At 43.4% G+C, this 23,820-nt stretch overlaps 2 protein-coding genes across 3 annotated transcripts in view; both read right to left on the reverse strand.

Moving 5' to 3' along the window:
* The window catches only part of NR2C1 (nuclear receptor subfamily 2 group C member 1), a 46,625-nt gene extending 43,993 nt beyond the window's left edge, over positions 1–2,632 (reverse strand). Inside the window, exon 1 of the mRNA XM_055118547.1 lies at positions 2,394–2,632. The gene's annotated coding sequence lies outside the window, so the exon portion shown is untranslated. The remainder of the gene's footprint in view (positions 1–2,393) is intronic.
* Positions 2,633–4,112: 1,480 nt separating this feature from the next.
* FGD6 (FYVE, RhoGEF and PH domain containing 6) overlaps positions 4,113–23,820 on the reverse strand; it is a 147,527-nt gene continuing 127,819 nt past the window's right edge. For both annotated transcript variants that reach the window (XM_055118393.1, XM_004602748.2), the window contains 4 exons: positions 22,183–22,310; positions 13,844–13,972; positions 12,912–13,060; positions 4,113–10,312 (listed from right to left, as the gene is read on the reverse strand). In XM_055118393.1, the coding sequence (XP_054974368.1) occupies positions 10,276–10,312; positions 12,912–13,060; positions 13,844–13,972; positions 22,183–22,310 (443 nt within the window). In that variant the 3' untranslated portion in view covers positions 4,113–10,275. The remainder of the gene's footprint in view (positions 10,313–12,911; positions 13,061–13,843; positions 13,973–22,182; positions 22,311–23,820) is intronic.

A 23,820-nucleotide genomic window follows, 5' to 3' on the forward strand; every position in this document is an offset into this window, starting at 1 on the left:
GCTAAAGCCGCTCTAGGTAACTGCGCCGAGATCAAAGCAGGGGCAAAGATGTACCCCTCTGTACCATCTCTCCAACCCAAGTCAAAATTTCAAATCTGTGCTCTAAAAATAATTGTATTCAGATAATTTATTTTCATTTCCCAAATCTACTGTGGGCAAAAGGCTTGCCTTCCAAGTGGTCAACTCAGGTTCAATCTCTGTCACTACATACGGTCCCAGCCACAAGTCCTGCTAGGAGTGATCCTTGAGTGCAGATTCAGGAGTAACCCTGAGCAGGGTATCCCCATCCGCTCCCCCCTAACCCCCAACAGAACAAAACCTACTCCCCCCCTCCATTCTTTCCTCAATCCCAAATAAATGTTTATAGGCTGTGGTTATTCAAAGCAAAATCTTGCATATTTTATGAGTTATTTATGGATAGGAAAAATTAACCAAACTAGGTCAGAAAAGTTTTTGAAGGGTATGTCATATGTAATGATTAAATAAAGTCTTGGGAGAGTATCATGCTAAGAGAAGTTACTCAGAGGGAGAGATTTAAAATGATCCTTCAAGGGACCTGAGAGATGGTAGAGCAGGTAGGTTGCTTGCCTTACACGTGGCCGACTGGGATCAACCTCCCCAGCATCCTCCATGGGCACTGAGCACTAGTAAGAGTAATTTTGAGTGCAGAGCCAGGATTAGGCCCTGAGCACAGCTGGGTGGGCCTGCCCCCTCATAAAACACCTACCACCACCAAAAATTTATCCCTCATAGGCGGGAAATAAAGAAACAGAAATAGGGGAACAAGTGCCTAAAGGCAACAGGATTGAAGAAGAGGAGGACAGGTCTTCAGCAGGAAGCTGGGGGCAGGGGAATAGGACCGGGAAGAGAACACACATGGTGAAGGGAAGAGGTCAACCAGGAGGAAAGGGCGCTGAAAGGTGGTAGGGTGTCATGCATGAATCCCTATCTGCAACAGTACGTAAGCCACAGTACCAGATATTGATCTTAAAACGCCTGTTCTACAGCAAGGTTGGTGGCGGGAGGGAGGAAACTTGGACACACTGGTAGAAGTGGATACTGGTGAAAGGGATCGGTGTTGGAACGATGTGTGAAACCCAATCATGAGCATCTTCTTAACCCACAGTGGCTAAATAAAATTTAACATAATGCACCTTAAAAAAAAAAATCTCACGAAGACTTTATTTCAAACTCGATACTGAGTCAAGGGAAACATTCCTGTGAGGTTTACTGAGGAAAAAAAAGGACAACGACTCCCGAACCCCTTTTCCCCTCCAGGGAGGGCGGGTAAAAAGCCTGAAAAATAATCGCATCAAGGGTTTCCCCTCACAAGGAGACGGAAATCCATGACCATCCTCAATACAGCAGCGCGTGATGCCAGAACTCAAGCGATTCCGCACGTCTCCCGTATGTGTACCTTACACACCACCTTCTCTGGGCTCAGCCTCTTTCAGATCTGCCTGTCTAACTTGGAAAATGATTCTCAAATAACCCTAGCCACCCGCCAACCATCCCATCGGTACAGGAGGGGGGAATCCCAAGACCTCCACGTCAAAGCCTCGCTACTGCGTCCAGAAGCACACCCGAATCCCAAATCCCAGACGCCCCTTTTCGCGTATTTCTTTTCTCTCCTCCTGATCAAAGTGCTTGCGGGACTGACGCACTCAGTGGAGGTTCTGAGGCAAACCGGCCACGCTGGTGGCCCCTAAACCGCAATCTCACAGGCACGGGAGGCTGCGGTCGGTTAACAAAAGAGCTGCCGGGAGCCCGCCGGTGCCCGGGGCCGGCCCTTCGCTTTCCACACTCCCCGAGGCGGCCGCGACCGCGGCTCCCGCTCCGCTCGCCCCGCGCGCTGAGGGCGTGATGGCGCCCGCCCCGCCCCGCCCCGTTCGGTCTCGCGGACGCACGCGAAGCGGCCACCGGTCCGGCGGGACGCGGTTCGGCCCCGGGCTCGCCAAAGAGCCCCGTCCCGCCCGCCCGTGCGCGGCTCCGGTAGGCGGGGAAGCGGCCGCGGCGGCGTCGCCGCCGAGACGGAAGCTTTTCCTGTAGGTGAAAGGTCAGAGGCGCCGCGGGGGAGGCGGCAGCGAGCGCCGCGCGGCGCCTCAACTCCGTCCCGCTCGCCAAGCCCCGCTCCGCGCATCCGGGCTCCGGCCTCGCGGCCCCGCGGGACCCCCCGCGCGCGCGGGTCTCGCCGCTCCGGCCACCTCAGCGCGCTCCCGGCCCGCTCCGAGCCGCCGGGGTCGCCGCGCCGGGCCATCCGCGCCGAGGCCCGCAGGCCGTGCCGGCGAGCGCCTGAGGAACCGGAGGCGCGTCCGTTGGCAGTTGGGGCGTACGGACCCCCGGCGCCCCCGTCCCGGCCGTGCCCGCCTCCCTCCCCGCGCCACACTTCTTACCGGCGCTGCTCCGCCGCGCTGCGAGCCGTAGAGCCGACCGTCCCCGGCGGCGCCGGCCGCGGCGGGGGAGGGAGGAGGGCGGGGGGAGGGGGTCTCCCCGGGGAGACGGGTTGGAGAAGACTGGAGTCGGGGTGACGGGGGGCGCCCCGCAATGGAAATTGCGGGGGGGAGGGAGCTTTCTGGGTTTGTGTATTTGGGGGGGGTCAGAGTTCGTGACCCCTCCCTCGGATCTGCGGTGCGTGCTCCCAGCCGCGCCTGCGCACTTGTGGCCTGAAGCCGGCGAGAGCGGCCGTGACGTTCCCTGGGTGGAGAGAGTGGAGAATCGCGCCTACTGGGAAGTCGACCGCCCCCTGTCTGCTGGGAGGGAAACGGCGCCGGAGCCAGCCCAGCATCTAGCCGCCTCCAGTTAACTGGCCAAATGCTGCCTGATTTTGGCGACCAAATTTCCCACGTGGTAACAACGAGATAAAGTAATTTAGGCTCCTGGGCCTGAGTGATAGCACAGTGGGGAGGGCGTTTGCCTTGCACTTGGCGGACCTGGGTTCGATCCCCGGTATCCCATATGGTCCCTCAAGCACCACCAGGAGTGTGAGCAGAGCCAGAAGTGACCCCTGAGGATTGCTCTTATTGGACTGATAGTGCGTAGACCCACATTAGAGAGTTGCAATTCCTTTAACTAGGGTGAAATAACTAGAGAAAACGGTGGGTACAGCCTCCTTTGTCCGGAGCCTCCTTCTCAGCTCCAGGGAGTAAACTGCCATAATGGAGTAGAGCAAGGCTGTGATCACTTAGAACTCAAGATCCCCAAAGTTTGATTTTGGCCAACTCTGGCTGAGCAGGCATTCCAATGCTGGGGGTCATTAGAGGTGACAGAGAGGAGTGCCAAGTTAAATCAATGTTCCCTCAACTCATGGCACTGAGAGGCAGCAGGAAACTCTCCATGTCAAGTACTACCTATTTGGGGTATAAGGAAGAGGATCCTTAAGTTCCTTTAGTATTCTAGAAAAGCAGTCAGATTTAGGCCAGAAAGCCAAGTCAGTGGAAACAAATTGTGCCCTAAGAAGGAGAATCTGACTGTCATTTTCCTCTGGAACTAGGCAGCTGACCCTAACAGAAGGACATGTGCCTTATACTTCATTTTCTAGAAGTCTCTCCCTTTTAGGATTACTCCTTGGGGTGGGGGTGGGGAACATGTTGAGGCAGTCTCTCCTGCCACCACTCATATCCTAAAATTGGTCCCAGTGTTGTAAGCCAATAAAGTACACAGAATCCAAAGGGGAAAAGGCACTCAGACTCTTTCTCTGTTCTTAGGACATAGTATGCATGTCTAAGGCAATGCTGTGCTTACTTCTTACCATCCAGTTCACTTAAAGTCATGATAAACCCCCTTACTGAAACTTGGAAGTACTTGCCCAGAGCCAGTCTCTAGCACCATGGTCGCCTGAGCCCTGACAGGAAAGGAGAAATGGTCCTGAGCATAGCCAGGAATGGCCTCTGAGTGCCACTGGGTATGGCCCCAAACCCCAAACAAAATTTGGGAATCTCTTGGTTGGTGAGAAGAATTTTCTCTTAAGGATGTGTCAGGAAAAAAGTTCAGTGAGGATCATCTTTAAATTTGAGACTTAAAATAATGGCTCAAATTTGAGACTCAAAATAAATGCCACCAGCAGCTGTGGCCCAAGAACTAAACAAAATTAAGACCAGTACACCAAATGTAGATACAACAAATTTATTTTGTATAAATATCATACATATAAACATTTTTACAATACTAATATTTATAAAGGATCTATATGGACAATATACAACCTATTACCACTTTTAGTAAAAAAGTGCTTCTAGACATACGTTGTAAGTAATTAAAAATAGTACTTCAAGATTGATTCTTAACATGCTATGACCAACTCATGAGAAAGTCACTCTTTATCCCTGCCTCCTCGCCCTCCATAAGAGAATATTTAAGCCTTTTAAAAATATCCTATCTTTTACTATAAATGATTTTTTCTTGAAAGGGAAATAGGATTTTCATATAAAATAATGTCAAAAGTGACACAAGGGCTGGAGAGAGTATAGTGGGTAGGTGCTTGCCTTAGAGACAGTGGACCCGGATTTGATCCTTGACACCAAACATGGTCCCCCAAGGCCAACCAGGAGCAATCCCTGAGCGGAGAGCCAGGAGTAAGGGCTAAGCATCCTTGGATATGGAGGCACTTAAAACAATTTAAAGGGACCGATAGTAACAATCACACAAATACTGAGTGTTCTCTATTTGCTGGGCACTCTGCCCAATGCAAGGAGGGCAGCCCCCAAGAACAAGACACAGTTGTTCTCAAGGGTAGAATGTGATGAGCACCATAGAAAGGACAGCACCATAAAAGTTTCTTCAGGAGTTAGAAGCTATCAGAGCCTATGGGAAGAAGAGTCTAGATCTGTTGTGGAGACATAAAGAAGAGAAAAACCTAGGATTTACTATATCAAAGAAATGTCTTGGATTAAATGGGCAGAAATAGGTATGTGTCTGGCGGGCCGGAGGTGGGGGAAGAAGATGTATGAATAGAAAAAGACTAGGCTGTGGTCACTTTAAGGTGTTACCCAAAGAAAAAGTGTTCCATGCCAGACCACATGGAAAAGTGTTCCATGCTAGGTCATGAGGAAGCTTCCAAAGAACAGGAATGAGATTAGAGCTAAGCTTTAGAGGCAGTCAGGCAGTGCTTACAACGGAGCCATGCACAGAAAGCACTAGAATTAGAAAACCAGGAGAAGTAAGGAGGAGACTTAAGCCAGGGCCTATGCATAACATTTACTTTGCCCTACCAACATTCCATATGGTTCCCCAAGCACCACCAGGAGTAATTACTGAGTGCAGAGCCCAGAGTAACCTCTGTGCATTGATTGCTGAGTGTGACCCAGAAAGCAAATAAAATAAAATAAAATAAAGAATAATTGGTGAATTTAGTTGAGCCATGGATTCAAATTCTGGCGACTGGGAAAGTATTTTTTTCCTTACAGAAGAAAATATACAGTTTTGAAAGAAATGAAAGTGAGTGAAGTTAGTATGCAAAGTTGAAAATGCTTAAGGAGGACTGGAGCGATAGTACAGCAGGTAGGGCAGGGCATCTGCTTTGGCAGGATACCCAGGTTCAATTCCCGGCACCGCATATGGTCCCTGAGCCCACCAGGAGTGATCCCTGAGGACAGAGACAAGAGTAAGCCCAGAAGACCACAGGGTGTGCCCCCCCCCACACATCTAAAAGATTTAAATATAAAATGCCTAAGGAAAGTTTCTTGTAATGGTCAACAAGCAGTTATGAGTGTGAACTTGTGGAAGTTGAGTTTAAGATCTAAGTTCTAAGAAGGACATTTTAGGGGATGTTTGAAATCTACACAAGAATTTTACCTTTCTCTTCGACTGAACATATTATACAACTGAACATATATTTTTTTCTTACAAGTCAAAGAGTAGGGCTGGAGAGTCATAATACAGGGGGTTACGGTACTTGCCTTGCATACAGCCAACTTCAGTTTGATCCCTGGCATGGCATGTGGTTCAATGCCAGGTATTACCCTCAAACCAAAAAAAAAAAAAAAAAGGTGGGGATGCAGATTTGGCATTTGACTTGCACCTGATCCCTGCCAGTCTGTATGGTCCTCTGAGCCCTGCCAGGAGTAAGCCTTGAGTACTTCCAGGGTAGCCCCCCAAGCAAATGAAGACTGGGTCAATATTATATGAGAAACAAATACATTTTAAAGTCCTCTGGATTGTGTATATATTCTTAGAAACTGCAACTTTAAGCAAAATGATGTATTATAAAACCAGGTTGTAGGTACTTTAATTAGATGTCACTACTGGAGAACCTGTTCTACTGGACATAGTATCTGTCTTCAGGGATTGTTCAGGATAATAAAGGAAATAGGATTATGCACTTTCCCAATTTCTAGATATATTCTGTCATATAAATATAAAGCACCCATCAGGTTAACATACCTACACATTAATGTTTTTCACTAGTTCTTTCATTAGAGCTTCATATTTAGCAAGAGTTGCTTTGATAACCTTATGTTTTAAAAATGCTATTATGCACTTGAGATAAAGCTTTGGGTTTCAGAGGAGAAGGATTTTGGACAGAGGACAATAGGAGAATGCTGGTTACATCAGGGAATAGAAATGAGGTTAAAGAGAGAAATATAGGTTGATACCAAAGATAACCCCATTTTCCTAGGACTCTGGTGGGTCTCTTTGTAATTGCCACAGATAAAGGGGAACACTGGTTGGGGACACTCACTAAGAATGCCACTCTCCCCACCATTTCTTGGCTAGATGATGTTGGCATCATTTATCATTGGTCTTTGCTCTCCTTAATGGGGGAGGGAGGAGGTTGTAAGGGGTTTGATGGAAGTACATGGATTCATGTAATCAACACAGTATCCCTGGGATCTACATTAGTGATAGTTTCTTCCTCTAGAAACCTATATCACTATCTTGATAGTTAACACACATGTTGTTTATTAACATAGGAATCACGCCCAGTGGCAGTCAGGGTGGTCGAGGGAGCACTTCTAGGAGAGGAAGCTGGAGCATGTGCCATACCATACCTGCATGGCATGTGTACCACTTTGAGCCACAACTCCGGCCGGCCAGATTTGGTGGTGGTGGACAGGGGCATGAGGGGTTGGGACCATACTCTGCAGTGCTCAGGGCTATTCCTGGCTCTACGTTCCATGGTTGCTGGATACTCCCACCAGTGCATAGGGGACCAGGCAGTGATGGTGAGCAAACCATATGCAAGGCACACACCTTAACCCCTATATTGTCTCTTAAGCCTCCAGGATATATATATATATATATATATATATATATATATATACATATATATAAAATTTTTTAATGGGTGAAGTAAGGTATTTTTTTTAAGAAAGAAAACTATGAGAGGAGAGAAAGAGAGGAAATATGTTCAAGAATGAATACGCTTCTCCAGTGTGAAAACAAGAAAAGAAACAGACAAGCAAGCAAGATACTTGTTCAAGGGAGAACACAGGCTCAAAGAGCAAACTGATTGTTTTTTGTTTTTCCCTCAGTCACTTCAGAGGCTGGGGAATGTGGCTCAGCAGAACACATGCCTCACATGTGTGTGAGGTCTTGGGTTCTATCCCCAGCACCGCCGAAGCAAAACAAAAGCTTTACAACTAAATGAATATAGTTAGGGTTCTTGATTGGCACTGAGCCAAATAAATAATATATCAGCTGTATTAAGTTACAAAGGACAGATAAAGGAGAAAAGGAATATAATACAACCTTTCCCCATTTGAGATAACTGGTGATAATCTGGTAACTTCCTGAAAGCATTCTATTTTATTTTCTTCGAAATCTTCCATGGTGTAAAACAATAGCTAGTACAATCACACGGAAGCAGGAGAATTACTAGGAATTTATGTTTCTTCTACTTAGATCTATAACTGGTTCTTATTTAGCCAGCCTCTGGAAGAAGATAGAAAAGCCTGGTAGTTTTTAAGATTCTCAGGTGGAATCCAGACTTTGCAGTCAAGAAAGAGAGTTCAAGAGGAGAGGGGAAGAACGCCAAATAGGCTGGATCCACCTAAGCATCAGGAAGACACTTTAGACTCAGAGACTGCAAGAATTTTAACAAGTGAAACTATTAGCACTGATTTGACTAAAACACCCAAGTTGTAAAGAAGTATTCCTCAACCAACTGACAGGAAGACTACAGGAAGCAGACTGGGAATTTTGGTGAGGTTGCACAGAGCTCAGAATGATCGTATAGGAGCCTTAGAGAGACCTCAATAGGCTGAGTGCATCCTTTGCAGGCGGGATTCCTGGGTTTGATCCCAAGACTGCATGGTCTCCTGAGCACTGCCAGGAGTAATCCCTGAGTACAGAGCAGGAGATAACCTGCACCCCCAACTCCCCTGCACCGAAAACCACCTGATCTGATCCCTAGCACTGCACTCTAGCACTGTTGTTGATTTGCTGGAGCGGGCAGAAGTAACTTCTCCATTGTGAGATTGTTGTTACTGTTTTTGGCAGATCGAATACACCACGGGTAGCTTGCCAGGCTCTCCGAGAGGGACGGAGGAATCGAACCTGGGTTGGTTGGCTGTGTGCAAGGCAAACGCCCTACCCGCTGTGCTCCCTAAAAAGCAAGAAATAGTGTTCAAAAGCTTCAGAAAAGCACACAGTGATTTTTTTTTTCCTTTTTGGGTCACACCTGGTGATGCTCAGGGGTTACTTCTGGTTTATGCACTCAGGAATTACTCCTGGCGGTGCTCGGGGAACCATATGGGATGCTGGGAATTGAACCTAGATCGGCTGCGTACAAGGCAAACGTCCTACCTGCTGAGCTACTGCTCCAGCCCACACAGTGATTCTTTTGGCAATCATATTTACCACATTGAATTAGAAAGTCCTTTATATAAGGAAAAATTTGTAGCCTTTTAATAAACAATGTAGTACTTTAGTTTAAGCTCAATTGATGAATGTATATTAAAACATGATTGACTTCAATCACAATCTTGATCTCACTTTTATCTGCTAATCAATAATTTAATGTACAAAGTAGTTCATATGTTAATAAATGCACCAAAATTATGAATATAAGTCTTTCCTAATGAGGTACAATGATAGTTTGTAAAAAAATTAAAGCTTTTTTTTAACCAAAAAAAAAACTTTTACGGGAAAACATAGTACAAAATGATATTTTAAACTCTTTAAAAATGAACACATATAATTTTGAGTTACTACTGGCTTAGAATTTGTGCTCTCTTTCCATAGGCTAATTCCAGTTTATTTTTTAGGTCACACCTAGCAGTGTTCAGGGGCTATTCCTGGCTTTGTGCTCAGGAATGACCCCTGATGGTGCTCAGGGGTTCATATGTGGTGCCAGGGATTCAAACCAGGGTCTCACTAATATGCAAGGCAATGTCATGCCTTCAGTACTATCTCTCCAGCCCTCCAGTTTATTTTTTAAAGCACAGCATAATAGAAAATGTAACACTTTTAGAGATAAGTACCAATCTAAGTTGGGCTCAGAACTCTTAAGAGTATTATGTAATGTAATAATGCTTTCTGTGTTTTGCGTCTAAGAAAATATACTGCGTTGAACTAGTAGTTTTAAGAAAAAAGATAATGCAAAGGTCATAACATTGATTATTTGTATTACTCTGCAAATAAAAACATCCTCTTTCCTACTCTGAAATCACTTAAATAAAAATTCAGATTTTATCCCATTATTGTAATTTCCTAATGAACCTAACAGGATTTCATGGCAAAAGAGATAAATAATAGTAGAAAAGTTTTAGAAAGTTTACCAGAATTTCATTTCACAGTTACTGAGGTAGAAATTGGCCAAGTGTTCTTCCATTTGAAGAAAAAGTCATCTAAGTTTATTGATTCAAAACATGCACTTTTTTCATCAGCAGTTTTACAATAATAATTTCTAAACCAAGAACTGCATGAAAACACTGCATTGGAATGTTCTTTGAAGTGGTTTTTTTTAATTTACAAAGATGTATTTCTAGTGAGAATGTTATAGTGTATGACTGTAAAACATTGAGAAAACAGTGTAGCCGGTGTCAAGGCAGTTAATACAGTCTGATCTCTAAAGAAAGACAACTTAAGAATTCAGTGTGAGTCTGGGAAATAATTCTGACCATTAAGTAAACAAATTTTAATAAATAACATACATAAAAAAAACAAACATTAAACAATTACCTTATACCTAACCAAATACTTTCTTAAAATTGGTGAAGATTTCTGATGACTTTATCTCGGCAGTGTTCATTTCCTATAAAATTTCTGTACTGCATTTTTGCTGTTCTGATGAAATTCCACCCTTTTAGAATCATAGAAGTGATGAAACCAATACTGCTACAATACTGTGCCTTCTTGAAATGCTTCTATCCACCTATTGATAAAAGAAATTTGTTACAGTGCAATCATCCAACACCCATGAAAACACCATAGATATTAGCAATACTTATGGATTAAATATGGTACAAGAAAAGGCCCATTTCATGTAAAAGTCCTAAACAGGAAACTGGAGTGAAGTAAAGCACGTAGAGCATTTGCCTTATACATAGATGAACGGGTTGCATCCCTGATACCTCTATTGTCCCCCTCTCCCTCTCCCCGCCAAGTTCCACCTGAAGAGATCCTGAATGGAGAGCAAGAGCCTGGAGTAAGTCCTGAGCACAGCTGGGTGTCGCCCCAAAACAAACAAACAAAAGTTCTGAAGGCTCATATGATCCCATTTAATTGGAAGTAACTACATCTATAAGGGTCTCTATCTCAACCCTCATTCTACTGTTAGGAATACTAGCTCCATCTTTACCGCCTCAATTCTATTAACCAGCATTTTCCTGAACCTCCATATTTAAGTTGTTCCACTATTTTTGATTGAATCTAGAATCTAATCTATTCCCAGTTGATCAAAATTTTGAATACAACCTAACAGTATCTCACAGTTCCATAGAAGTCTTTCCAAAACTCTTTTGTGTCAATAAATACTGTGACAATAATCTGACAATAAATGCTGCTGCAATTATTCAGAAGACATCTGGAGGTAGTATCTGCACATGCCTAATAGTGTCACTGCTTCTCAATGTACTGTAAATATTTGAAATTTAAATCATTTCATTTAATTAGGAAAAACAGCCTATAACAGATTTAGCTCATATTGAGCTCATCTTCAGGATGGAATTTTCAAAATTTTTCAAATGGCCTAAGTTAATAATACAAAGGTCTTAAAAATTTGTTAACATAATATTTCTATGGGCAAAGAAAAGAAATGTGATATTAGTAATTTCAAAGAACAATACATAACTTACAATATATAATTCATTCAACAATCTTCAGTCTCGAGGGATTTCTACCTTATTAAAAGCAACTGTTTTTAGGCAATAATATAGACGTTTGCCTTGCACATGGCCAAAGTGATCACTGGATCCCATATAGTCCACCAAGCACCACAAGAGAACAGAGCCAGGAGTAACCCCTGAGCACTGCTGGGTGTGTCCCTTCTCCCCCCCTAAAAAAAAAAAACCAAACCACAAAGGCAACTATTCTTTCAATCTAGTGATGCATACAGATGAAACTTAAAAGATATAATTTTAATTAGGTACTAAATAAAATTTTGCCCAAATGTTCTTTAGTACCCAAAGGGAATTACTTATAGAAACGGCAATACATGGTTAACATCACTGTATCACTGTCATCCTGTTGTTTGTCAATTTACTAGAGCGGGCACCAATAACGTCTCTATTCCTCCCAGCCCTGAGATTTTAGCAGCCTCTCCTTACTTGTCTTTCCCAATGATTGGAGGCTCTTTCAGGGTCAGGGGAATGAGACCTATCATTACTGTTTTGTTTTTTTTTTTTTGCTTTTTGGGTCACACCCAGCGATGCTCAGGGGTTACTCCTGGCTTTGCACTCAGGAATTACTCCTGGCGGTGCTTGGGGGACCATATGGGATGCTGGGGATCGAACCCGGGTCGGCCGCGTGCAAGGCAAACGCCCTACCCGCTGTGCTATCGCTCCGGCCCCATATCATTACTGTTTTTGGCATATCAAATACGACACGGGTAGCTTGCCAGGCTCTGCCCAACATGGTGAACATAAACTAAATAAATACATCCTAACACAGACTACAAAAAAACCCTCATAGAATATTTGTGATTTTGTACCTGAACAATACTCAAAAACATAAGCAATGCTAGTAAATTCATTCTGTGCTAAACTGCAATACTTGCTTACTCAAACCATTCTTTTTTACCTGCATGAACTTTAAAAGCCAATTGAGAAAACATGAGTAGCTTGTAATGAAAACAAAAGTGTATATTTAATGAAGCCCAAATGGGAAAACATCAAATGAAAGAAAGGTGAACTGAATCATTCAGAAAGGAATTAGATTTCATAAAGATATGCCGCTCTGTGTTAAGTAGCCTCTTGACATCTAAATAAATAATTCCTATTGGAATTTGGAAGAGACTGTTTTAGTCTTTCCCATCAGCAGTGATATCCATTTTCTTCTCCTCCGTCACTGGGAACAGCATGGGAGCCTTTTAATGTGTTTGACCTTTTTCCCAAAGAAGTAAGTTAGCCAGCAGCTGTTTAAAACTCCTGCTGTTGCATGGCACAAGTGAATCCTGGGATTGCCAAAGTCCTGGAATGTTTTAAGGAAGATTCTTACCCTCCCTGGAGGAGAGGTCAAAAGCCTGGCTGCCCTTCCTTCCCGCTGAGCAGCACCATGCTGCATCCTCAGAGGTCATGTGAAGACAAAATAAATATTTTGGACAGAACTGCCTATTTTCTTTGTTCCTCTGGCCTTCTGAAACGATTTCAGATGCTCTTGCATTGCTTTAAAATCAATTCTACAGAGTTTAAATAACACATCGAATATTTCTGATTCAGATAGCCCATTAAAATTCTAAGTTGCCCCCCTGCAGTCCTTTAAAATAACAACTTGAAATCTCATTTACAAAAGAAAAATGAATTTAAAGCACTTACTTTTGAGCTGAGTGAGCATCATCTGCTTTGAATACATAAAATAGCATGTTTTTATGCAGCAACTGAAATACTCTAGGCTCCGAATTCTCATCTTTAACCTGAGTGACAGTGAATCCTAACAAAGGCTGACTCTCCAAAGCGGCCACGTCCTAATTTTAAGACAAAATGGAGGATGGGTTTTCAATTGATATGAAATCCAAATTGGCAAACTTCTCATTTATACAGCTCTTAATTAATCCATAAGTGGACATATAAAACAATTATTTTTTATAATAATACACTTTATTCATTTTTTATTAGACAATATTTATTACCAGCTCCTTCCCCTCTTACCTTATGTGGTAGACATAATGTCAGCTTCCCTGTGTTCACATCCATTGAACTTACTTATATTTTACTAAACCAAAAGACATACATACTCCTTTAAGTTATGGATGAAAGAAAGAAACATCTCAGAAAGAGAAGTAATTGGCCCCATCCCCAAAAGGAGAAGCTTGGGCACTCGAGCAGCAATTTACTGAGGATGTTGCAACACAGGGTAATCAGAGCGAAGAGGGTGTACCAGAACCAACAGTTAGAAAAAGTTTATAACCCAAACAAAGCATATCTGATCTGTGCTGAAACTTCAGCCATACAACCTAGGAACAGTCAGGGAGCATGTTTGTAGAAAGAATAAGAAACTGAACCTTTGGAGAAATAAGTAGTTAGTAGTCAGTGGACACCAAGTATACTTGCATTTTTAAATCTACAGAAAATTCCTAACCCTTTTGGGTAAAAACTATGTAGGAACAAAGCAAAAATACTGTTCACATTATTATAGCAACTTCTTCCAAAAGCAAAACAAGTGAAAAGTATATACAAAATAAATGAATGAGACTAATAACTTAATTATTTCCACTGCTATTATACAAAGAGCAAACTTCAGATCTTACCTCACTGGCAGCATATGTATATAGTACTTTATTTTTTATGACAAACCACAAATGTTTCCATGGTTTTTTATTGCCCTTTGCTCTGTACAAGTAGCCACTCATAGAAGAATCTTCTGTGTTTGCTGATACCTACAAAAGCAAATCCTATAGTTAACTGTTTGAAATTCCTTAAATAAAGTGAGATAGTGAGACAGTATAAGGGTAAAGTGTTTGCCCTGAATATGGCTGACTCTAGTTTGATCCCTGGTGTCATATCCTCGAGCACTGCCTGGAGTTATCCTTGAGTACAGCCAGGAGTAAGTCCTGAGCACTGCTGGGAGTAGTTCAAACAGTAGTCCAAACATCCCCCGCCCCCACCCCATAGACACACACATGAACTTTCAGAAAATATATTAAAAATAATGAAACTGAGGCCAGAGTGATAGTACAGCAGATAAGGCACTTGCCTTGCACAAGGCCGATCTGAGTTCAATCCCTGGTATCCCATACAATCCCCTGTCACTGCCAGGAGTGATTCCTGAGTGCAGAGCCAGAGTACCCCCTGAGAATTGCCAGTTGTGGCTCCAAAACTGAGAAAAAATGAAACTACTTGATTATAATAATATGTTTCATTGGGAAATTTCATTTTCAAAGGCTGCTACTGCAGTGGTCTTTAACCACCAATCTGTATATTGGTGCCAGTCCACAAAAATTTTCTGCTGGTCTGAGGAAAAGTTAATTGCTGGTTAACATCTGGTAAGTCTGGATTTTGTACGGCTACAAATACTAATATGTTAATATTTTACTAGAAAGAATGGCTTTTAGGGGCTGGAGAGATAGTCTAGGTACTTGCCCAGCACACGGCTGATCCTTATTCAATCCCTGCACTCCATACGGTCCTGTGAGCGCCACCAGGAGTGACCCCTGAGCATAGAGCCAGGAGTAAGTACTGAGCACCAACCAGTGTGACCCAAACCCACCTCCACCCAAAATTAAGAATATTTTTATGTTTCTGCCTTAGTGGTGTGCAGGTGTAAAACACTGAAAAACCACTGGGCTAATTTGAGGGTTCCCAGGGCACAAACCTTACACGAGCAAAGACCCAAGTTCATTCCCTGGCACCACATAGACCTGGAGCACTGCCAGGTGTGCCCTGGTGATCCTCAGCACTGCTGAGCCTGAACAGTGAACTGTCCGGCCCAGTCAGCTGTGTGTCACCAGGGATGGCCTATGGGCCCCTGAGCACTGCCTGATAATTGAAGAAACCAATGAACCAACCACTGTGCTCTTCAGATTGAATAATGCTATTAACGAGTATCAAGTCCCTTCCTTTTAGAAGTGTTTCTAGGTTTGTACTTGGTTTAACTCTGTTTGCATGTTTGTTTCTTTGTGGACTCACCTATTTTCTGGTTGCTAAGAGACAAAAAATAATTCCAAGTACCCAAAAAAGCCTTTTAAAAGCTACTATATTGTTGATTGTACTTTTCTTTAGGGTAGCACTGTCGCACTGTTGTCCTGTTGTTCATCAATTTGCTCGAGCAGGCACCAGTAACGTCTCCATTGTGAGACTTGTTACTGTTTTTGGCATATTGAATACGCCACAGGTAGCTTGCCAGGCTCTGCTGTGCAGGCGGGATACTATCGGTAGCTTGCCGGGCTCTCGGAGAGGGATGGAGGAATCAAACCCAGGTCATCTGCGTGCCCTACCCACTGTGCTATCGCTCCAGTTCAGCAGAATATGGAGAAATTAAAACCCACATGTATTGTTGATGGCACTGAAAATGTCACTGTGGAAAATGATACGGCAAATTCTCAAAAATCTAAACATAGAATTATCCTGTGGTTCTGAAATTCCACTTCTGAGTATATGCCCAAAAGAAGTGAGGGTATTAGGGAAAATTACTTAAACCTTTTTGTTTTAAAAATAGCTTTTCATACTTCTAAAAATTTGTGTCTATTGAAACATTATTAATGAAGGCTATTTGTGGGGAGAGGGAGAGATAGACCTGGTGGTGCTCCAGTCCGGGGACCATATGAGATGCTGGGATTATACCCAAGTTCGTTGTGTGCAAGGCAAACACCCTATCCACTATGCTATTGCTCTGGCCCCTAAAATAAAAAAAAAAAATTTTTCTTTGCTAAAAATTGTTGGGCTGGAGCGATAGCACAACAATAGGGCATTTGCCTTGCACTCGGTCGACCCAGGTTCGATTCCTCCGTCTCTCTCGGAAAGCTCGGCAAGCTACCGAGAGTATCTTGCACATGGCAGAGCCTGGCAAGCTACCCGTGGCGTATTCAATATGCCAAAAACAGTAACAACAAGTCTCAAAAAAAAATGGAGACATTACTGGTGCCCGCTTGAGCAAATCGATGAGCAATGGGATGACGGTGACAGTGATACAGTGAAAAAAATTGTTGGATAGAGGCGCCAGAGAAAGTGCTGCAGGTAAAGCACTTGCTTTGTACATAACCAACCTGAGTTCATTCCTGGCATCCCATATGGTCCCCTGAGCACCACCAGGTGATTTCTGAGTACAGAGCCAGGACTAATCCCTAACCCCTAAACATATCTATATATAAAACCACTAACTGTAAAAACCGAGACTATCTATATGTATATATATATTTTTTTGCTTTTTTTGGGTCACACCTGGCTCTGCACAGGGGTCACTCCTGGCTCTGCACTCAGGAATTACCCCTGGCGGTGCTCAGGGGACCATATGGGATGCTGGGAATCGAACCCGGGTTGGCTGCATGCAAGGCAAATGCCCTACCCGCTGTGCTATTGCTCCAGCCCCTATCTATATTCTTTAAAAAAAAATTTATTGAATCACTGTGAGATACTTACAAGCTTTCATGTTTGGGTTACAATCACACAATGATCAAACACCCATCTGTCCACCAGTGCACATCCCCCCCACCAATTTCCCCAGTATACCCCCCTTTCCCACCCTCCCCCTGCCTCCATGGTAGACAATATTCCCCATACTCTCTCTATTTTTGGGCATTATAGCTTGCAACATAGACACTGAGAGGTCATCATGTTTGGTCTACTTCCGGCACACATCTCCCATCCTGATTCCTCCAGCCATCATTTTCTTAGTGATCCCTTCTCTATTCCATCTACCTTCACCTCTCCGCTCATGAAGCAGGCTTCCAGCTATGGAGCCAATCTATATTCTAATGAGATTTTGTTTAAAATGTCATTACATGGGGACACAGAGAGATAGTGTAGTGTTGTCTATACATTTGTCTTGTATGTGGCCAACCAGGGTTTGATCTCCAGCACCACATACAGTACCCCAAACCCAGCCAGGAGTAAGTCCTCAACACTGCTGGGTTTAGCCCAAATACCAAAATAAAATATTACATGGGGATACTATGCACTTACATAGGTGTTACTGTCCTTGCTCAAAATATTTTACTGAGTTCTCCTTTGAAATATTTTAGAATTTGTTTCACAGATAAATAAACCACAATACTGACATAAAATAAAGCCATCCATAATCCTTGACTCTCTTTCTATATATTTATTATTATTATTATTATTATTGTTATTATTATTAGTGGTGGGCATTGGGCCACAACTAGCTCTGCTCAAGAGTTACTCCTGGCGGGGCTGGAGCAATAGCACAATGGGTAGGGCATCTGCCTTGCACGAGGCCAACGTGGGTTCGATTCCCAGCATCCCATATGGTCCCCTGAGCACAGCCAGGGGTGATTCCTGATTGCAGAGTCAGGAGTAATCCCTGTGCATCGCCGTGTATGAGTTAAAAAGAAAAAAAAAAAAAAGAGTTACTCCTGGCTCTGCACTCAGGAATCACCCCTGATGGTGCTCAGGGGGACCATATGGGATGCTGGAGATTGAACCCAGGTGGCCACATGCAAGGCAAACGTCCTTCCAATTGTACTATCACACCGGTCACTTGATTGTCTTTTTAAAATAAAATATAAAATTTAAAAATAAAATTGGTATCAACCAGCTTAATACGTGCTTTACAAAACTTCCCTTCCAGTGATTTGACCACTTAAAAAAAAAAACTGAAAACTCTTAAGTCATAGCCTGCTGCTACTGAGGATATTATCTGAGACTACTGAGATGCTGAAAAGAATTCTAAAAATAAAGAGTTTTAGAAAATATGTTGAATACTACTTCCCATTCCATAAAATGTTCAAGTAGGAATTATGGACAAATAAGTCTACCACTAGGAGTAAGTCTTGATCAGATAAAAATTTTGTCTATGGAAATACCTGTACACCAGTGTTCATAGCAGCACTGTTCATCACAGTCAAAAGATAGAAGCAACTGTGTCCATCAGAGATACACGGACAACTTGAGGTATATACATATACACATAATGGAATATTATCATATAAAAAAAAAGACAAGTACTCTGCAGGGGAATGACTCAAAAGAACACTTGTTTGGCATGTGGGAGCCCAGGGTTGATTTCCAATATTGCCTGGTGCCTGAGCACTACTGGAAGGAACTCACTTGAGCATGGGTGGGTGTCAGATCCCTACTCAAAAAGGGGGGAAAAAAAGAGAAAAAAAATTACTGATAGATGCTGAAACTTAGATAAAGCTGGAAAACTGTGCTAATGTGAAACAAGTGAAAAATCCAGACAGAAAAAGGTAACTACTGAGTGTCCTCATATAATACTGTCTCTCCACACAGACAACATAGAAAGAGAAAGCAGATTAGTGGTTACCAGGGAGTGGAGAAGGGAATGGGGACTAATTACTTAATAGGTACAGGATGTTCTTATGGAATGATGAAATATTTTTTAGTATCATGGTTACACAATAGTGTGAATACACTAAACACCGCTAAATTATACTTTAAAATGGGTAAGTATATATTATGTGAATAGCACCTCATAAAAACAAACAAATAACCACATCTCCATGAGGAGATTAAGATGAGGTCAGGAATCTTCCTTCCTTCCTTCCTTCCTTCCTTCCTTCCTTCCTTCCTTCCTTCCTTCCTTCCTTCCTTCCTTCCTTCCTTCCTTCCTTCCTTCCTTCCTTCCTTCCTTCCTTCCTTCCTTCCTTCCTTCCTTCCTTCCTTCCTTCCTTCCTTCCTTCCTTCCTTCCTTCCTTCCTTCCTTCCTTCCCTTCCTCTCTCTCCCTCCTTCCCTCCCTCCCTCCCTCCCTTCATCCCTCCTTTCTTCCCTCCCTTCCTCCCTTCCTTCCTTCCCAGCGATGTGAAGCATAGGGGTTATTCCTGGCTTTGCATGCAGAAATTACTCCTGGTGGTGCTTGGGGGACCATATGTGATGCTGGGAATCGAACATGGGTAGGCCATGTGTAAGGCAAATGCCCTACCCGCTGACTATCACTCCAGGCCCCTATTTTTGTTTTCTTGGAGAAATGAGGCAGCCTTAGGCATGCAAGGCAGGAACTCTATGTTAGACTACATCCCGCATTCCCACGGAATTTACATTTCTAATAATTTCCCATATGATGCTGATGCTTCTGATCTGAAGGACCAGTGGAAAGAAAGAAGAAATGACTGCATTCTGATTTTTTTTTTTTTTGCCATACACTGTCACACAGTACAGTGCTCAGGGCTACTCCTGGCTCCCTGATAACTTTAGGTGATCCCTGGCAGTGCTTGGTGGACCATATGTGGTGCTGGGGATTTGAATCAGGATCAGCAGCATTCGAGGAAAGTGTCTTAACCCCTATTATTTCTCCAGCCCCTTGATTTCGAAGTGGTTTGGTTGTGGAAGGAATGACTGTGTAGGAGATGGATACACTGGGATTGGAGAGATGCTGAGTTTCATCTAGAACCAGTGGTTTTCAACCGTTTAACATCTGTGGACTAGCACTGGTTGTTAAAAACCACCAGTTTAGATAGATCAGTGTTCTTCAACCTTTTGACACCTGCAGACCAGCACCTGCATCACAGTCCACAGACCAAGAGTTAAAACCAAGGTGGTGGACCAGTAATTTGCAACCTTTCTATACCCGCAGACTCACAGCAGCCCATGAACTTGTGGATGAACACTAGTGGTCTACACTATGAAGAGTTTCATAACTAAGCTGCAGAGTTCAGACGAAAGAGAGGAGCAAACCTAAGAATTACTTAGAAAGTGTGGCATCCACATGTAGAAGCAAAACAAAGTACAGAAAATTATTTCAGTTGATTAAGAAGCTTAACTGTTTTCATTTCTCTCCCCACCCCCCACCATCTCTTCTAGGCCAGCTGTTTCTTTTTTTTTTCTTCTGCTTTTTGAGTCACACCTGTGATGGGGTTACTTCTGGCTCTGCACTCAGGAATTATTCTTGGCGGTGCTCCAGGGACCATACAGGATGCTGATAAAAGGATGGGGTCAAAGCTGGGTTGGTCTCATGCGAGGCAAATGCCCTACCCACTGTACTATTGCTCCAGTCCCAACAAAACTTTTTAAATGCAGATTCAGATTCATCAGTAGCAGCTGATGATATCAGAGATATTCAACAATTTAAACGAATCACTTTCATATGAAACCTGGCAATTAGAAATTAGAGTCTATCAATAAATCCAGTAGAAACATTCTTTTGTTTTCTGGGTATACCGATGGTGTGCAGGACTCAATCCTAGCTCTGTGTCTGGGGGATCATGTAGTAACAGGAATCAAAGCTGGGCCTCACACATGGAAAATTTGTTTAGCCCTCTGTGCTGTTTCTCGGGCCCCTCCAATTCTTATTATATCATGCAATTGGCTATAAATCTCTTTCTATTATTTTAACTGTCATGATAGGATACCCCTTGGAGGGGATGGGCTCCAGCTTCCCTCCCCACCCCAAGCAGAGCTCCCAGCAGCCGAAGACCATTAGAACCTAGCTACAGCCATGCTCGAGGCTCCTCTCCACATGTTCGGACGGGCCTCACACATGAAGGTACTGGCAGAGGAACCAGGTGTGTGTAATCCCATCAACAGCCAACATCCAGAGAAACATCCAGAGACTTAAAAGCGAGCTCCCAGAAGAGTGGCCGCACATTATCTTGTAGCCTACTTCTCCCTCTGGGAGAAACTGGCAAGCTTCTGAGAGTTTCCTGCCCACATGGGACAGCCTTGCAAGCTTCCCATGGTGTATTCATATGCTAAATCCAGTAACAAGCGGGATCCCATTCCCCTGACCCTGAAAGAGCCTCCAGTGCGACATCATTGGGAGGGCCGAGCTGAGAGAGACTTCTAAGATCTCAGGGAAAGGACGAATGGAGAGGTTACTGAGCCTGCTCAAGAAATCGATGATTAACGGGATTTCGTGATCGTGATAGAATACACTCACCTTCACATAAGAAACATCATCATGGTGAACTTATTGAGCATTTTTTAAAAAAATATATATACTTTGGGCCACACTGGTGGTACTCAGGGTTTACTACTGGCTGTGATCTCAGCTGCATGAAGGCAAGTGCCCTATCTCTGTACTACTTTTTTCTGATCACACCCCTCCCACCAAAATACACTGTTTAAGTTTAAAAGAAAAGCTGTAAAAACCAAAAAATACCTACAAATAAATCAATATAGATAAATGCCAGTAAGATGCCTGAATATTATGTAGACTTCTTCTCATTGAGAATAATGGGTCTTCTCAAAATTATTAAAAAATTTTACACATTCAGATTAACTTTGTTTTCTATCTCCTAATCACCCAACAATCTTTTTTTTTGGGGTCTGTGTGTGCGGCGGGGGTGTGGTAGGGGAAGGGGACTGGTATTTTTCTCCCAAGCAGTGCTCAGGAGGCCTGGAGAATCCTCCCAGTAACCCTGGTGCCAACCAGGCTGGCGATTCAATGTAAGGGCCAAAGATGTGGTAGTGCTCAGGCCTCTTCATGCTGGGGACTGCCCAGGATACCCCGGTGGTGTGCCAAGCACTCCAGGGTTGTACCCCGAGGCTCAAAGGCAACCATATGGTGCCAGGGATTACACCAGAATAGCCTCATGCAAGGCAAGTGCCTTACCCCTCTGCTATTTCTTTGACTCCAATAATCTTTATTTTCTCTGGGGTTGGAGTTGTGTTTGGGCCATATCCAGTGGTATTGGAGGGCTTTCCTCAGTGCTCAGGAGTGACTTAGTGGTGCTCAGGAGACCATATGTGGTGCTGGGAATATGAACCAGGGTCTCGGCATGCAAGGCAAGTGCCTTACCTCCTATACTATCTCCCAACAACCATTTTTCATATGACTTAGGTCATAAGGGAGGCCAAGCATGATTGTGAGACATCAACCTTATCCAGTACCAAAGAAAACATACATTTTCATAGTTAGTGGGAAAGGTCATCTTTATCTATGAAAGAAAAGTTGTATTTCTGTGGGTATGATGAATTCAGACTCTATCAGGTTGCATGTCCAATGGAACTACTTACTTCTTTGAGAGCAGCGGGGATTTTTTTCTGTTTCCTCCCTGATGGAATGCTGTGTAAGACTGATGATAAGGCACTTGAAGGTGATTTGTGATTTCCAGGAGATCCGATCTTAGGAGAGTGCTGGTGATCTAAAACAACCCAAGTACACTCGTGTGACCAAGAGTAGGCAGTCTGCAATTAGGTTTAATAAGTCAATAAACATTGCTGAATAAAATGTCGATGGGAGAATACACTAGAAGCTGAGGACACCGGGGCGCTGGGAAGACAGATAGCTGAACCTGAGTGAAGGAAGAAAGACCTGCCACTATCTATGATTAAACACTTTATTTTTCTCTTGTCTGACATGTTTCCAGGGATCCAACCAGATCTTAATACATGCAAGGCTATAGCTTTATACTGAACCATATCCCTGGCTTTATACTTTTTCAACTGTTAAAGCATGTCAAATGGCCCCCTTTTGTTCTAATTAGGCTTTCATTTCTCTTACTGTCTCTGTCTCTCTCTCTGAGGCTATACCGAGTTGTGCTCAGGGATCACTTCTGATGGTGCTTGGAGGACCAGAGGTGCTGCCAGGAATCAAAATGGGGTTGGTAGCCAGCAAGGCAGGCATCTTAACCTCTATACTACCTCTCTACCAACTCCCTTTCATTTTCAAATGTTAAGGCATACTACCACCTTAACATGAAAAAAAAACCAGACAAATGAAAATAAAACCTTTTCTCCTAAATTAAAAAAAAATCTGAGAACATTATTTAGTATCCAGATATAATGAACACAACACTAGGAAAGATACTATTGGGGAAGAGGAAGCAATTAATTTCACCACAGAGACTCAGAGAAAGCTTGTAAGAGAGAAAGGCATCAGGTTAGCAATTAAGGTATAGCAGAAATCTGCCAAGCAGGAAAAAAAAAAGGAGGAAGAACACATCATAAAGAAAGGGCAGCATAAGCAAAACTGAGATGTATAAAAATCCATTGTCTATTTGGAGAATAACAAGATTTGGAAAAAAGACTGGTACTAAGGAAACAGGGCTGTTTAGGAAAAGGCTTTGGGAGCTGGAGGTAACATGAGCAGCTGGAATTTAAGAACGCAGGGCTGGGGCTGAAGAGATGGTACAATGTTTAGGGCACTTGCCTTGCACACAGCTGAACTAGGTTTGATCACTGGCTCCCCATTAGTTTCTCAAACGCACCAGGAATGATTTTTCCTGAGTGCACAGCCAAGAGCAAGCCCCGAGCACTGCCGGGTGTGGTTCCAAAACAAAAACAATTTGGGGGACGAAGATATAATATAGTGTGTAGGGTACTTGCCTTGCATAAAACAGACTTCAATTCAATCACTTGTACCACATATGGCTCCCCAAGGACTGCTAGGAGTGACCCCTGAGCACAGAGCCAGTAATTAGTCCTGAGCCCCACTGGTTGTGGCCAAAAACAAAGCCAAACACACACACACACACACACACACACACACACACACACACACACACACACATTTCTTTGGAGCCGGAGCTATAGTACAGTGAGTAGGGCACTTACTCTGCATGTGGCTGGCCTGTATTCAACCCCAGAAGCCAATATAACATCCCCAGCCACACCAGGAGTGATCCCTGAGTACAGAGCCAGGAGTAAGCTCTG

The sequence above is a fragment of the Sorex araneus genome, chromosome 10, assembly GCF_027595985.1.
Source record: "Sorex araneus isolate mSorAra2 chromosome 10, mSorAra2.pri, whole genome shotgun sequence".
Lineage (NCBI taxonomy): Eukaryota > Metazoa > Chordata > Mammalia > Eulipotyphla > Soricidae > Sorex > Sorex araneus.